The following is a 17,472-nucleotide window of genomic DNA, read 5'->3' as shown; positions in this document are numbered from 1 at the left end:
GCGCCACCTGCTGCCCATCACAGTAACTCCTGGAGGAGAGTATTTCTGAAGTAGGGCCCACGGTAGGCTGGCACCATAAGAGCACTACAACGGCAGGTGGGATTCGAACCCAGGATTGTCTGATTGCACAGCAACAGCACTAACCCCTTTGCCATCTGATGCCTTTTGTTAAACTGTTGCACTTTCCTCAAACAGTTGGCGCAGCAGTTAGTGCTGTTGCTGTGCAATCAGACAATCCTGGGTTCGAATCCCACCTGCCGTTGTAGTGCTCTTGAGCAAGGAACTCACCCTGAATTTAGTACAGTAAAATTACAGTGATGTATAAATGGGTAAATCTGTAGTTTAGCGTACAGACTTCACACTAACACCTTGGGAAGAGCAAGAAGCTCGTGCGTTGAGAGCAGGATGACTTCTGTTTTGTGAATGATTTTTATCCATAAATGACTACTTTGTTTTGAATGGTGTCCTACTGTGAAAATTATAGGCAAAATTTGTAAACACTTCTCAGACTGAAAAATTTAAACTATTGTAGATGTGAAAAAAAATTATGCAGAATTGAAATACTCATTGTCCTTAGGCCAAATTTCAAGTTTTTTGCACCATTGCTAGAAATTGCATACAACAATTAATGCATTTCAGGGCTTCCAGCAGGAAGATGTGCCCAGAAGCCACTGGTGTTCACGTTATTCAAAGTTCAAATTCGCTTATAAGCCATATGGAGCCCGGAGAGAAAAATGTGCACAGAAACAGGTACTGAACTGGTTGTGGTTTGACTGGGGCAAACAGTGAAGAGCTTCATCGATGCTGCTGTAGCACAAACACCAATAAGACATGAGTTCTCCGATGAAAAGTCATTAAAATGGTAAGGTGACCCACCACCCCTCGAACCTTAACTCATTTTGGCCACAGACCTTAATTCAAAGTCTTCGTTGCCTTGTCAACTCATCTTACCAACACACACAGTTTATCAGTTCTGGTGAAATTCCAACACACCGTGACGAGCATGGCCAAATGCAATAAAATTCAAATGACAAAAAAGTCTAAGGACAACGTACTGGAAAAAGGAACACGAATCAAGTTTTCGCACCTGCAGAATGTGTTCCTGACCCCCCCTCTGCTGGGGGAAGCGCCAAGACGCTTCTTCCACGTACTCAAACTTCACACACAAAAGAACTGAACTTGTACATCCGTCAGCAAAATTCAGAAACACGGTAAACACTCCTGGACTTTGCTCCAGAAACAAAGCACTTTCCGTAAAAATTCAGCTCCTTCTCTCAAGTTGGGTCTCACCACAGTGAACACACCTTCGCCATAGTAGAGTCGGACGTTACACATGGACCAAATGAACTCACGACAGACGACCATCTGAAGTCGTAGGGATTTGTTTTTTTTTTTTTATTTAAATATGCTACAGGGCGCAAGAGAGAAACACATTGAAGGCCATTACAGAACAAGTTTGCTAAACCTGTAGAGACGCGTGGATTAACATGTCACCTCCCTCACGTAAATGTGGAGTAAGTCGTAATTCACATTAAAATTTGTTAACTGCCCCCACAAAATCTTTACAGTCTGAAAGAGCCGTACAAGCGTAACATTTTTCTTCCCCCATTTTCTTTTGTTTTTGGCAAAGTTAACATCCCTCACAATGGCTTCCTCTGACCCTTTTGAGGGAAACACGTTTTCCCTCCACAGCATTAAAAACAGCATTTTCTTCAAGTAACAGATATAGGAGTCTCCCCCCTTGGAAAAGGTTGTTAGAATTAAGTTAATTGAATGGTCACTCCATGGACAGTCACAGGATGTATGCGGTGCACATGACAAAATAAAACATCCCTTCACATTTACACTGAAAAAATAAGTCCCTGATAGAAACCATTAATAAAAAGTTTATACATTTCACATTCTGTCTCCTAAAATGTTGTACACAGACATAGTTTGCAGGTTCTTGTCATCGTCGCCGTGCAGCTTTGGTGCCCAAGGGAAAGACAGGACCAACACGCCACGCGCAAGGTGGGCTCGCAGGCTCTGGTGCCACACACTCGCTGTTCGGACACAGTACGTGCGGTAAACTGGTTCCCACTCGGACTCACGGAACCACGCTCCCCAGGTGCCGTGTTCTTTAAGGTCATCTTGGATTCATGATTAAAATATAGAATTCATAAATAGAGGGATTAAAAATACGGGCTTAAGTGAACAAAATCAAAGCATTGCTAAAAAGACGGTGGAGAAAGAGCTACAGGGTTGCAGAGTTCAAAGCTTGCAAGAAGAGCGGGAGTCCTGCTGGAAGGGGAATGTGCCGCCCTTTGGTCCCCTGCCCGTGAGCGGAACAGCGAGACGTCTCTGGTTCGAGGCCTGGGGCGGATGGACAGACGGGCCCACCGCACCCCCCTGCCCCCACAGGCCTCCGTTTATCACGTCCACCTTCCTCTATCTCCTTGTGCTGCTGCCCTCTTGCGTCAGCTCACCTTTCTGGTTGATCACCTGGTGGTCTGAGATACGCTAAAAACAAGTTCTAAAAATTAAAAAGAAAGAAAAATTGCAGCCAAAAACCAGATTTAAAACTCAAAGTCATCTTCAGCCATGTCGATGGCCCAGGCAAACTTTTCCCGCTGGGTCTTGTTGTAGATCTTCTCAATAGGCACTCCCCACTTCTTACACCTGGACGGGACAAACGACAGCAGCTATAACGGACCACAGCTCCTCCATCTGTCAGGCATTAGCATGGCTGTATGCCACAGGATTTAGGTTACAGTTAGTTTCCTGAACATCAGCTTAAGTGAACATTACTTTAAATGAGGGGTGAAAAAACGCATTGCTGAACCACAAAAAGGTTCCTCTATACCCCCAATCAAGCATGCTAAATTCCTCCCTTATGTTTTAAAGACAGGAAATGGTATTCTAGACTTGGATTCAAATGACAACACAACGTAAGGAGGCAATTTTAATTATGGAATTGCTGTAATCACTGGGAATCCGTTTGCTGAGCTGTTAAAAAGTGTTTGTGCTAACTCTGCAATAAATGAATGGCACATCAAATGACTAATTTGTGATGATACTCCCTTTCAAAAGAGTTGTGCATTTTATCAACTCAAGTTTTAAGCTCATGCATAAGGATCTATTTGCTTCTGTGAGAGAAAAATAAGAACATTCAGCAGAAATGATGCTATTTATTAAATATACAACTGATGTGTTCTGTAACTGCTTCATAAAGACCATTGTGTGAGAAGCAGGAATGTACCAGAACTGCACCCCCAACTCTAAGGGGTAACCAACACTGGCTGGTACTAAAAACAAGAAAATAATGTTGCCAGGCTGAGAGAGAAGCTGAAGGGATGTAGGGTGCCTGCTATAATGAGCATACCTTATTTTAGCCAATACGAAATGTAGTAGATGGTAAGTAGCGAATTAGAAGTAAATGAGCTAAGCATGCGTTGGCCATGCAGAAAGAAAGCCAATGAGAAACATTACCATATATGTAGCATACGCTTTTAGAACTATTTAATATCAGATGCTTGGGGAGACTCCCTAGACTCTGACACAGGGGACTCTCCCTCCAGCTGTGGTGAAATAAAGCAAGATACCCTCTCCTGTCTTGGGTCCATCAGTTAAGTTGTCAAATTTCTTCCACACTAAAGCTTTTAACACTGTAAAACTGTTGTGCTTTGGGACTAAAGGGACATGCTGGAGAAGAGGCTACTTGCTTTGTGTGGTGCTCAGCATCATCACGACTTCAGCTACTTCATCTGTTTGACTTTCTCAGGCTGGCACTCAAATTATGTCCACATCATTGTCAATTCTTGTAATACAAGCACTTGGGTGAAGGAACAGTACAGTGTTCCTTTCACAATCGTCACGCTCAGGTCTCACCAAGCCACTGAGATGCGGGGGTCCAAGTAGTTCAGTTTGGAGGTGCCCAAAGCGATCTGTTTGTTCTCCTCTCGGTCTGTCGCCTGGACTTCAAGCTTCATCAGCTGCTCCTCTATCCTCTGCACAGCTTTCTTCTTGGTCTCCACGGCTCTGATGAGGCAGCAGGAGGTTATGTCTGGGTTGCTACCGGCAACTAGACAACGGCAACCCTTGCCCATCCCCTACCCAGCAGCCAGCATACTTTTTGGATTTCTCGTCCCGCCGGACCTTGGCGTCAGCCTTGGCGCTCTTCAGCTCTCTCTTTGCCTCAGAGAGCTGGTCCTTCTTTGCATCAATCTGTACAGGAGAGAAATGTCACAAGAGGGACAGCTTTGGCAGCTGTGTACCTGCCCACTACACCAAACACCCTACAAAGGCTTGGTTTCACTGTGTTCTTTACCTTGGACTGCAGGTTTTGCATGGACTTCTCAAATGTTTTGGGTGGCGCCCTCTGGTGGTTACACAGGATGGCCACAGCACGGTTTGCACGATTGTAGGACAGGATCTTGGCAGGGACGTTTTCTTCCGCTGGAGATGACGCAGAACAGACGTGAAAACCAGAGACCTGGCACCACACTCCAGCATCAAAAGAAATACTCTGCCCTTCCAGAGCTCCCAGGAGATGCAGGTTAGAGCTCCAGCAGTGGACTGTGTTGGGCCAATGGCCCAAACCTGCACCTCACAGGACAGTGGTCACTCTGAACCTCCAACAACCATCGGTTCTTAACTCACGGTTAGTCAGTTCCTTCAGTTGCTGCTGTAAGGTGATGGAGGCGTTGTAGGTACGGAACACTTTGGCCGTCAGTCCATCCATCAGTTCCTGGAGATGTTTGTTCAGAATAGATGTCTGTAGAGAAGAAAGGTGGCTCAGTATCTGACCCGGTGTGACACGAAAGACAAACCTCACCTGTCCAAATGGTGCTGAATGCCAAACTAGTGGGCTGGAGTCCCCAACTATAACAACATTTACAGCACAGTTTACAGAACACCAGCAGAGTTCAGGAGCTCAGAACATTCCAGACTCCAAAAATGACCATTACAAGGGACAGAGTATTCTGTCCAACTGGCATACTCACATTGAGGCGGTCAAACAGGTCATCCTCCGGCTGCTTGTTTTCCATGAACAGCTGGAGATTCTTGTAGACCTGGAGGAGAAACAAAGTGCCACAATTCAACAGAAGTGGACTAAGTTTGCCAACACTCACAGCACACCGTGCCAAATGCACCCGGACACTCGATTGATACGGGTGGTTGTTTGGTGTTGAGACCAGGACTAGGTGGGACAGAAGTCCAAGATATGACAACAGGTAAAATCAAAAGATAGCAGGCTGTTAAGTCTCTGGGAGCCCTCCTGCTGTACCATTAGATCCTTTAGACAGGTGGCGATTTTACCAAACCAATTCGCATTTGACCTTAATGTCAACATGTGGTGTAGGTCAAAATACCGCATTATGCGGTTGCACTGATGTGTATAACTCCTTACCCCATCTCTTCAGGTAGCTTCCTGTTGCTGCCCATATTAAGTTCAACACTCTGATTACAGCTTACAAGGGCAAAGGATCTGAACCCCGATACCTACAGGACCCGATCACTCCCCATGGCACAAAGACACAGAGCTCCTGTGTCTCTGGCAGCTTGATGGTCCTATTCACAAGCAGTCCAAAATGAAAAGCCTATAGGTTCTTAGTTTTGGCCCTGATGTGGTGCAATGAACTCAGTGCTCCTTAGATGTGCTAAATCCCTCCCAGCATTCAAGACCCATGTGCAGATTTACTCCATAAAAACCTGGCTGCTAGTAACCATCAAAAGTAGATTCTCGCAGCAATGTTATGTTTGTCTCGCTCTCTCACCCTCTTTTCTACAGGAACTTTGTTGTAGTATCTGATGGAGTCTTTTCCTGGGAAGTCAAACTCCACCACATATTCCTGGCCGTCCAACTCTGGGAACAGCCTGATGTGCTCAACTCGCAGAGAACAGCAGCCCACAGTGTCCGCAGTCTCACCCTCCTCCTTTTCGTTCCCCGCTCTCAGGGCCAGCTATGAGGGAATGGGGTATGTGTTCACACAGGTCACTCAAAAGGAAGCAGGTACAGTGGCAAATGACTACAAACCACATTCACTCCAGTTTTCAGTGAAGCAATGGGCTTCTGACAAAGATGGCAGAAAAAAAAAAAAAAAACAGGGATTACAGAAAATGCTGACAACTAACTCCAGCTGTTTGTTGGAACTTCTTCAGAAGTTCACAACTATACTGCATGCTGACCAAAGGAGTAAGTCTACCTGCCTGATGCCTTCTGTAATAAACACAGTGCAATGCGTATGGTTCTTTCAAGCTGTACACCCACAGCCCAGACCTAGTGTACCAGAGCACCACCTCACCTTGTCGATGAAATACAGCGCCACTGAGCGCTGGCGGATCCGCATCTCCTTAGATTTCCAATCCTCCCGGTACTGGTTTCGGATTTGGTCCACACACTTCTTCAGCCTCCGCGCGGTTTCATACTTCTGCCAGTCCTTCTCTCCCTACGGAGAGAAAAATCAATGGGTGAGCACCAATGATACCAGCAGCACCTTACCACTGTGCACATGGGCTGTGGTGAAAGAGTAAGCACACAGCAACACAATGTTCTGTTTATTACATAAACAGCCAGGGTTAAGTCTTGCATCTCAACTGCAGAGAATTCTCACAAAATCCCAGAAACAGACGTGCGACACTCAATATTTACATTTGTCATCATTTCTGCAGCTGTTCAAGCCATCTGCAGGTGGTGATACATTCCTATATGAGCAACAGCTTGACCTCGTTCTGTTTATTTCAATTACAGCAGAAACCTCCCCATATTCACATATTGTAGCATATAAAAGCCCGAGGCCCACGAGTCCCTCCACCATCACCTGCGGCCTACCTTGATTCTTGAGCTAGAGTTCAGCATGACATACTTGATGGAGCCCTGGATATTTTCTGTCCATGATGCCAGCCAGGTCACCTTATTGTCATACCGGACTTCCTTCCACTTGGTACCTGGGGGTGGCCTAGGGTGCTTTGAGTCCCTTTATAAAAGGAGAGGGAGAAATAAGAGACATCCAGTATGACAGCTCTTCCATGAGACTGGGGACCTTGCACAGCTCATTGTCTACCACAAGTAGCACAGGTACAAGCATCAGCCGTTAATGGACGACCCACCCAGGGTTACGTCCACTCACTTGCTGCAGTTGATGATGACGTCCTCTGGCCGGATCCGGCGCTTCAGCATGCCCATCTTGGGGTGGTCCCCACGGCCGCGGAACAGGCCTGGTGGCTCGATGCGGAAGTTAGCAATGCGCTCCCGGTGGTTGTCCATTATGCAGAAGCCATATTCCTGCAGAACTCGTTCATTTTCCTCCTTGATTTTCTGTGAGAAGGGTCAAAATGTAAGTATACACACATTGAGCCAGAGGACCAAACCCCTGGTAACATCACTCTTTGTAGAAGAAATTCAGTACATTACACTGCTCTTCTTTGTTCACATGGCAGACAATTGTACAGGAAATAGTACTCAAGACCTTGGTTCCCGTGATCATTTCTACAAGTAAATATTTAGCGGAAAATTACATTTCAGTGCCTCCCCCAGGACACCTCCCTCTGTACACCCGAAGCTCTGTCTCAATGCCTCAAAGGACTGACCTGCTTCTCTTCTTTTGACATCTGCTTCTTGGCCTCCGACTGTGCCTTGAAGTACTGGCTCATCTCCGTGAAGTCACACTTCTTCAGGTCTGTGATCACTGCCTTCTCTTCGGAGGTCATTTCCTGTGTGTGGAAAGCGAGAAACAGGACAGTATCTAGGTTAATCCCTTGCAACAGTAACAGATCCTTCAAGGTCCAATGTCACCTGTATGAGGACTGTTTTGCTTAGGACTACATGTTAACTAGGAGGGAAGGGTAGAATTAAACCAACACGCTACAGTTCACACAGCCACTTGTGAGGAGCCTCACCTTCCTCCAGTCCTTGAAGAAGTTCTTCTGGAAGATTTCCTTGGTGGTGTACTCATGGTCCAGCATTTTGGCAAAGAAAGTGGCAACTTCCTCTGCCTCTAAACTCAGCTTGAAGAGTTTTCCTGTCAAGAGGGTGCACAGACATATCAAGGGTCAAAGGTCCACTCTAGTGCCGGTTGTTTTAGCTCCAGAAAATTTGCATGCATTCATTTATCTGATGCTTTTTGCCAAAGCGACTTACGTTAAGCTACTTAAAATTGTTTACCCATCTTGTCAGAAACACATTTGAGTATATTTTTAACAGCATGATTAATTTTCTGAAATGTGTCTGAAGCAAAGCAAACAACCAATGTTTAACAATAAAAGAGCAGCCAAATAGTGCAGGAACTAATCTGCATTTAATCAGTAAGATGATCATTTTAATATTTAAGTTTCAGCTACATTAAAACAAAGGCAAAGCAATTACTGCAGGTATATCCAAGCTTTTAACAGAATCTAACCAGCAACTAAATCAAGGAAGATCTCCATTACTATCCTTTGATTCTGGGAGACAAAGACCAGCAACATACAGAATTGTCTCAACTGTGTTAAGCTGATGAGCCAGTATTTTTACTGTTATTGTAAACTTTACTATAATTAAATGGCTTATTCCTGTAGGGAAACCATACAGCCACAAAAACGATGGAAGACAGTATGTGAAAGAAACTGGACCAGTCAGAAGGTACCAAGAGAAATCAGACAGTCTCAAGCTGCTCCACATCATTCATCCAAGCATAAAGAAGTTATTAAAAGCTCAGCAACTGACCCACATTCAGGCTCCTCAGCCATTTCGTTTGAATTATCAGTTACTGTAATGGCGATCACGTCAGCATCACCGACTCCACTATGCAGCACTCTAATGACCACAACCGACAGGTTCCACATATTGAGCGTCCAGTGCTCAGACCACAAGCTCCCCATTTCTCAACTTACCATCATAGTAGAAGTTGACATTACTTGGCAGAGGCTCATATGGCGGCGCAAAAACTGGACCTTTGTGTTCAAGAAACTTCCATTTCTGGCCATCAGTGTACCGTTCCTCCTCCCACCTGTGATGCAAAAATCGGGAAGAATCAATTTGTATAAACACATTTAAAAAAAAAAAAAAAAACCACAGCTGGAACACAAACTTTTCTCTGACCACTGTTCCCCTCCAAAATACCATTTCCACTTATCCTCTGGCTCCTCCTTTGCCTTCTTTCTCCTATCACCCCCAGCATCCTTTCCCTTCTGCTTCTTCTTGGGTTTGACATCCTGAGGGGAACACAGAGCAGTCGAAAGCATGAAAAAGCAAGGCACCATCAACATGGCCTTAGTACAACTGCGACATCGGCGACCAGTCACCACCTCGCCTTCGCCCTTCCTCTTCTTGGCCTTCTTGTCATTTTCAACTTTGATTTTCTTGGGTTTGAACTCAGAGCTGTAAGACAAGACCACCCATGATTCTACCAGACTTCTGACCCGCTCATGTTGACCACTGGGGATTGGAGAACACTGAGAAAGCTGAGGAAGCTCCCATGTGTCTGCAGAACACCAATAAACTACATGTAGCCAAAAGGATCAAAAAACACTTAAAAACCAACAAGCAAGTAGAACAAAACTCACGTTTCAAAAATATCGCTAGTCTTTATTTAGCTGTTGACTGTGTCCAAGAAAACTCATTTTAAATGAGCAAGAAAGGGGATATGAATCAGAAATATAAAAGGATCTTTATAAAAAGCTGGGGAGGAAGACCGTTCTCCACAAAGGGAATAAGACATTCATATGTAAGCACATAAGAACTGTAAAAGACTATATGAAACAGGGACACAAGACTGGTGATTTTTATGAGCATCCCCTGGAGTTTGAGGATCAGTGTACTCACTCATCATCATCATCATCATGCTCTCTTTTCAAGGACTTCTCATGCTTGGGCGAGTGGTAGAAGCCATCATTGTGTTCCATTTTGATTCGTGGAGGGCTAAAGCATCGGGAGTGACCAGACAAGTAAGGCTACAGAACTGTCCACCGCAGTGATAAGGTGTTTGACACTACCAACAGGGTATAACAGCGCCAAGAGGCCTGGAGACCCACCTGGCAAAGCCATTCGCCTGCTCTTTCTTCACCCTTACATCCGAACCAGAGGACTTGAGCTGTGGAACAAGCAAAAAGTGGATATCAGAAAGATCAGGTTCACAACGGCTCGTCTGGGAGTCCAAGCAAGAATCAGTCAGACAACAATGTTTTTTATCCCATGGGGCGTAAACCTCCAATAATTCTCATCTTCATCAGATCAGTCTTGAAAATCAAAAAGTGGATTGCGTTTCTCCAAACATTACAAAAACCACTAACATCTCAAATTAGAAATCAAACAATGAGAACTCTGCTCTCACAGACCTTGTCTTCTTTCCGCTTCTCCTTGTGCTTGTGTTTGTCTGAGCCATCCTCCTTGAACCTCATCTTCTCTTTGTGTTTCTTTTCCAAGAAGTCCCCGTGGTCACTGAAACTGGATAGTTTGCACATCAGCAGGGATGGAGGCTAAAGGAAACACTGATTCCAGAGAAATTACCAAAACCTCTGGGAACAACGGTGACCAACAAAGGAATGCGTATTTTTCTTTAAATACCAGCACCCCCCCCCCCACACAAAAACAGTCTGCAGAAACCCCGAGAAGCCCTGGGAGTCCAATGCCCACCAGCCAGTTACTGGACCCCAAGACTTCAGGACTCAGACCCACTAGGAGGAGTGGGCTCTGACAGGGTGACTAAGGGAGGCTGAATACAATGTCAACTATGTCTCCGCACTTTTACACCTTCATTCACATACAGTTAAACTACAAACACATTCTTCTCTGAAAGCCAGAGTCGCAAACCCTAGACAGTCGAGTTACACACGAAGTACAATCAAAAGCCTGCAGCTGAATTTAGACTACCAATGATTAAACCGCCATTTCACATACGCAAAAGCGATGTGTCCCTTTTTCTGTGTGCGTATTTAAAGAGCAGCACTGTTTGTCCACCAAAGAGAATATTACCATCTGTCCCCCCATGTGTAAAGTGTCACTGGTATTACAGTCATCCACAAAGCCTGGGTGTTTGACAAGTCACTGAGTCATTGTGTGAGTATGTGTTCAGAATAAGAAGAGGCCACGTATTGTGTTGTACCTGTTTGTGTACTTGAACTTCTCGTGGTCCTTGTCCCTCTTGTGGTCTTTATGCCGATGCTCTTTGTCCTTCTGCTTTTGTTTGTGATGATGGTCTGCAGGAGCAGAAAACAGAGACATTCTCTCACCACCAAGCAGAGAGACAAACTAATGAGGAGCAACCCCATTGACACAGTATGCACACTGAGGTGAGGGTGTCTGGCCTGGGGATCTGGAAGAGGAGCTTTCAAACAAAGGGCTCTAGTGAGAAACATCTCATTCACATATCCCTCAGTTTAAACTAATTTGCTGAAAAGAAACAAGACTCTGGACTGAAGATAAGGAAGGAAAAGTGAAGGAAAAGCTAAAATGCACATTCCTAAAGGTGTTAAAACGAAGCAGATGGGGGAGGTTGGTTCCGAGCACCACGCCAACTGAGACCAGTAATAAATGTATAAAAGTAACAACCTCCTGACGTGGCTAGAGTGCTTGAGAACAGATGGAATCTGTTTCCTCAACACTTCCCCGACACAAACAATGTGAGCAATAAACTAGCCTGAATGTATCTGCAGCAGAAGATGTAATGAGAAAGGGTCCATCAGAGGGTAACGGGTGCCATAAAAAAAGACAGGAAGTCCAAGAGACGCCCAAGCATCTCCTTTTGCACCAGAGTGCGAAACTGCAACACACTATATTGCTAAAACAGACAATGTAGCAGGACCACGGAAGTGTGGGCACACAGGGATCCTACCACAACAAGGACCCCGTCAGCCAGAGATGCTGGCAGGTAAATGGGCAAATCAAACCCATGAAAGTGTTCTCACTCACTCACACACACACAAAGCAATTCTATCATTATAAAGCCCTATTCTGAAGCAGGCCTTGTGAAATGAGTTCCTTTTGTTCAGTTTCTCTTCTCCAGTTACGCTAATCCAACACAGTCGCACGGTTGAGGGCAGTCCAGCTTCCTTATCTGAGAGTCGTCAAATAATCCGCAGGGCTTTCCAAACAGTTGAGTCAGGTAAGAAAAATCCAGCAGAAAATCAGGTGTGAGACCAAACCAAAGAGCGCCCTCTAGTGCCACAGCACTGCATATTAGGTTTCAGTTTAATTTTTTAGTGGACAGTCTGGCAAGACTCTCAGCAGGATTTGTGAATTTGAATAGAGGAGCAGATAAATTTTATCTTCTCATTACACACTGGTAGCCCAGTGTTGGCAACTGAAACCCTACAAAGCACATGTTTCAAATTAAACATCAACAAGCACCTTGACAGCACACCACCCAACCTGAAGAACCTATAAAGAGCACACTGGTGGGGCGCAAGCAACAGAAGCACCCCTGTAAAGATAAATGGAACTGAATTCTGATATGGCCCAGATTCCACCCAGCTGGCTTGAGCCCGTGCGGCTGTATGTTTGAATGGTTCTGCACTTGAAACACAGCACATCAGCTTGTTGGCATCAAACACTTAGAAAGTAACCTTGAAATGTTCAGTGTTAAAATGTCATTGCTCAGACTAGAGGACAAGCCTCCAGGAAGACACATTACCAACACCCTGAACGCAAGAGAAGAAAAAAAAAAAAAAACCTTCTGAACCACTTTCCCGTTGTCTACAGAAACTTAAAATGATACATAAATTTAAAATGTTTTACTTATCTGTTACTATAACAATGCTGCATAAGTACCTTGATGAATACTACAGCAGAAGACAGGATTCACACCCAGGACCTTCGACTCATAAGGCAACTGATAAAATTAATATGGCCCCTGCTGATAAATCAAGTCAAATGATTGTCACTTCACCATAACCACAAGTGTACAGGTGGTGAAAATCTTTAGTGCGTTTGCCGCAGATGTCTGGCATAAGTTATAAATATACAGACCACAAAAAATACACAACACCTGTTCAGTAACTGAACAGCTACAAGTAAACAGAAAAAGATGAACACGCTAAAGTCAAGAGACACTGGGGGGGGGGGGGGGGGGGGGGGGGGGGTAATAACACAGCTGAGTACGAGAGTCCCGGTTTAACACACAAAGACTACAAAGTTAGCGCTTTTTATCAGGGATGAACAAGACGCTCAGCACCAGCCAAGATCAACACACGTCACTGAGTGTGTGCACTCCTACAGTCAAGGTACAATAGAGGGCCCCCCAGCCGCTGTACCTTGGCTAGATAAGGCATATCTTGAATCCGTCTGTACACACACATAGAAAGACAACTTGCATCTAGGCAGACTTCTGGAAAAGCGTGAAAAGGTTTTAAAAAAAAAAAAAAAAAAAGCACAAGCACACACAAGCTAAAAAATTAAACTGTTTAAAAGCTGAATGACTCAGGAACGCACAGAATGTAACCGGCTCGAGAAGACTGCCCAAAACCAAAACCGCCATATTACTTGTCACTGTGTGACAAACGGACAAAGGTGGGAGAAACAGGAAACTCGAATTTACAAGATGTGACAACTGACTCAGATTCTTGCACACATCTTGAGACAGCAAAACTAGAGGCAAATTCAGCATGAACCTTCGCAGTGCCAACTTTTCCCAAAATGGTAAAAAAAAAAAAAAAAAAAAATTCTAAAAACAGTAAAAGTGATCACACGTATAGCAGGAGGTGTGAGAAGGAACCTTTGAGCAAGGACTACCCTTCCAGTGATGACAGGATGCCCAGTGAAGACAAATGATGACAAACACTCCAGAAACAACCAAACAAGTCTGCGTGTTTGTGCCCTGGGGCTGCGTGTGGAGACTTGTTACTGCTAAGCCAACCTTCCTGGCCATGTCCCGACAGGTCAGAAGAGCCTGGGCAGCACCAAAATCTGGGAACAAAGCAGGTGAAGATAATGGAACACCGTGTAACCATCATTTGACATGACAACTAATGCAACCATCCTTTTACGCTACAAATATAACGATACTTTAATGCTGTTAACTTTGCTGTTAAAACGGCACCCATTCTTTACCATCAACAATGCAGCCATTCAAATGGACCACTAAAAGTGCCAACCATTGTATATCATTACTCATGTAAACATTTCTTTACATTGCCAATCATGTAACCAGTACTTTGATATGGTAACCAGCAGTTTAACTCCTTATTAATATAACCATTTCATCAATGCTAAGTTTCTTAAATATCACTAATCATTTTACATAGTCCTAATGTCTTGTAATGGTTCTTTAGTCATTTTTAACTATTAGTCTTGGCTAAACTCTGATGACAAATTTACAGTCTATTAGATCTTGAACAATGTAACCATCGCTTCTCACCTTTATAAATCTGTGTTCTTTAATGTTACCTTTTTGGCTTTTATAACTACACAATCCTTGGTTGTCATTCTCGTTTGGGCCTTCACAGTCACGGCCGGCGATGTAAACCACCGTGAAGTGGACAAAACCAAGGCGCAATTCCATGGTCTTTCTAGATTGATGGATGCCAATGATAACTACACATATTGTAACCATTATTTAACATTAATATTAATGTAGCCCATCTATTAGAATCCTGCTATTATAGTCATTCGTTAGCTACTCTCTATAACTATTAATATTGTGATCAAACCTTGAGATGAATGTAGCCACATAAAATTTATGTCATTGCTGTTACCATCACAAACTAGCAGAGTAACCACTGACATGGCTATATTTTCCATTAATGATTCTTTAATGCTGTGCTTATTAATTGTAACATATTTACACAATTGATGGAATCAGTGTTTACATGTGGCACCGACAGTGTGATTATTACCACTCAGGTGCTGATAGGGAACCCATCCGTTCACACTGACTGACAAGGTAACCAGGGTAACAGTGTTTTACTCTCCAGTACTGTAAACTTTCTAGTCATACTTTACTACTCTGTAACGACCTCGAATAAAAACAAAGTGCAAACACCTTAATTTTGCGAGAACATTCAAACGAGTCCTTGGTAACAGCAATGAATGTGGAAGAGTTCATAAGGAAGAAAGAGCCCGTCTAACTTGGGTCAGTTTGTTCACAGAAACGCTGCTGCGGCTCGCACGAGGAACGACGAACTGGGCCCGATGGCGGAGGCCTCCGTCGCCCCCCCTCCCGATCCTTCTCTCCCGCTGGGCTTTTGCTAAACACACCGCTGTCACGGGCAAAGTGGCCCGGAAACTAAGTTTCAATGTCTCTTTTCTCCGAGCCAAGTTCAAACGGAGAGCGACAGGGCAACAAAGCCCCGCCGCGCCGACTTAGTTTTCGCCTCAGACGGTTGTGGTGTATTTTAAAAAAATGCTCACACCTGCGAGGAAGCGTCTGTCTCTCTGGTCCCCGGCGTTTCCCTACGGGCCCAGCCGGGCTCCCCGCTGCCCGAAGCGGGCTCAGAGCGGCGCGAACCACCCGGCGCCGGGAGGCAGAGTAGAAAATGGCGCAGAGACTAAGTCCTCAAGCCCCCGAAAGGCAGCTTTGGGCGATAAAATAGGCCCCGGCAACCCCTCGCAACTGGCTCCAAAGGACCGCTGTGGAGAAAGGGGCTCCGGCTCTATGGGAAAGCGCGTTTGAACGGGCGGAAAGGGTCGTTAAAGCGGCTCTAAAAGAAGCTCAATGTGAACAATAGCGGCGAGAGGGAAGCAGAGACGGACTTAGAGCGCGGGCGCCATTGCTGCTGCTGTATGTGTGCGAGCCGGGAGACTGAGGGAGAGGGCAGAGAGAGTACGGCTCTGACGCCCGGTCCTGCCTGGGACAAGGCAAGAGGACACTCACTCACTCACCCGAGTTGGCCCGGGAGCCGATCTCCATCTGGAAAACAAGAAGAGAGACACAAGAGAGGCCGTAAGCGCACGGGGAAGCGCTGCTTTTTCACTCCCCATCGCCAGCAGCCATCCCCCACCGAGAGGCCCGGGCCGCGCGCCGAACTCCCCCGGCACGTCCTTCCCGAGGCTCTTCCTCGGCAAATTCTAGCGAGTTCTACCAGGAACTCAACTCCCAGCTAAGTCAGTGAAGTCCTTGGACAGGACACGGAGGGAGGATAGCGGAATATCCATCACCGTCGCTGCACTCTCAACTAGTTTAACACTTCGCCGGAGTAACTTGTACACTTCACTTGACTTGACTTGAGCCGCACACCCGGCTCAGCACTCCGTGGAAGGCAGACTTATGTCACAAATATTCCCACATTCACCGGGCCATCAGAGTACCTGGGTGTCACTGTAACCGCGATCGACACTCATTTCCCTGCTGCGGATTTAAAGGTGACAAAGTGCGACGAAGAGAGCGGCCTGGAGCAGAACAGAATGGAACGGGACGCGATTGTGTAACACGCCAAGTCCCGATTTACAGTGACTGCGCATGCGCCGAGTTTAAATGGGAGCTGCGCAGCCGTATTGGACCACATGGCTCCGCCTTTGCGTACGTGCGTCCGTACGCGATGACGTGTCACTAACTTTATGTCTTTGTCGCTGCTTTGAACTGAGGGTAGGAGTACCTTGACATGATCTTGATGATATATATATATTTTAAGCAATATCTATTAGAATTTGTGACGTGATTGTACAATATAATGATTAACTTTATTTATTATATATGCTGGATCCTCAGGTTAAGACCACAGTTGGGACCAGAAGTATTTTCATAACTCAGTTTGTTCGAAACCGAAAAGCATTTTTCCCTCAAAGTCACAATCGGTAAAAGCTGAATAACACAAATGTCCCTCCACTTATGAACAGGTTAGCTTCTACCGGAAAGTCAGACAAGTCCTCTTTTCTTGGGATCAACGCCTGGGCCTTTTGGGAGGTTTTTCACGGAAGGGGGGCCAGTGGTTCTCATGTGCTGTCCTGTCCGTCACAGAATGGCGTGGGTGCGTGTGGGTGCTGACCGTTCTCTGCTGCTCATTCCCCATCGCCCTCGTCCTTTTATTTTCATGTATGAAAAGAGAAAGCCATGTTTTAAAAACAGCTTTTTGCCATATGGATTCCCAGCGTGGACAGCAGGTCGTACCGTGCAAACCACCGAGACCCAGAAACTTGGTGGTGGCAGAGAAGACATAAATAACACTCATTCAAGAAAGCAGGACGGTCGTAAAGAATCAATTTTAATCGTCGGCACGTTTTCCTCCGTCTTCAGGCTGACATCATGATGGTGAACGAAGCAGGCCAAGATCGCCACGTGTGCGAGTTCTGCTGCACCCGTGCTGCCAAACCTGAAGGACCAGGGTTCGAAGCCCACCCTTTGCTGTAGCACCCTTGAGCAATGTACTTACGCACTGCACTTCTTCGCAATATTAAACTGTGAAAAACCTCAGCAGGAGATACCTTTGCTCACACCAGATTATTTATTAATTTAGCTGGTTCTTTTCTCCAGAGCAATTTACACTGTTAATCTCCCTACAGCTATATACCCATTTATACAGCCGGGTAATTTAGAGTAAGTACCTTGCTCAAAAGTACTATAGCTTGAGGTGGGATTTGAACCT

The 17,472-nt window shown here is 45.3% G+C and overlaps 1 protein-coding gene across 1 annotated transcript; it reads right to left on the bottom strand.

The window, feature by feature from the left end:
- Positions 1-1,945: 1,945 nt before the first annotated feature.
- On the bottom strand, positions 1,946-16,328 carry LOC108926443 (DNA topoisomerase 1-like). Its single transcript, XM_018739116.2, has 21 exons — positions 16,199-16,328; positions 15,773-15,800; positions 11,061-11,154; positions 10,294-10,402; positions 9,991-10,049; positions 9,782-9,877; positions 9,265-9,337; positions 9,080-9,171; positions 8,851-8,966; positions 7,879-8,000; positions 7,570-7,692; positions 7,110-7,297; positions 6,812-6,956; positions 6,285-6,428; positions 5,757-5,942; positions 4,983-5,051; positions 4,639-4,753; positions 4,307-4,434; positions 4,109-4,203; positions 3,868-4,017; positions 1,946-2,658 (listed from the first exon to the last, which is right to left on the bottom strand). Exons 1-21 carry the CDS (start codon positions 16,229-16,231, stop codon positions 2,556-2,558), a joined length of 2,268 nt encoding a protein of 755 aa, XP_018594632.1. The 5' UTR covers positions 16,232-16,328; the 3' UTR covers positions 1,946-2,555.
- Positions 16,329-17,472: the final 1,144 nt, after the last annotated feature.

This window comes from Scleropages formosus, chromosome 5 (genome assembly GCF_900964775.1).
Source record: "Scleropages formosus chromosome 5, fSclFor1.1, whole genome shotgun sequence".
NCBI classification, from domain to species: domain Eukaryota; kingdom Metazoa; phylum Chordata; class Actinopteri; order Osteoglossiformes; family Osteoglossidae; genus Scleropages; species Scleropages formosus.
The sequence above is the reverse complement of the archived record's forward strand: the minus strand, read 5'-3'. Positions and strand labels throughout refer to the sequence as shown.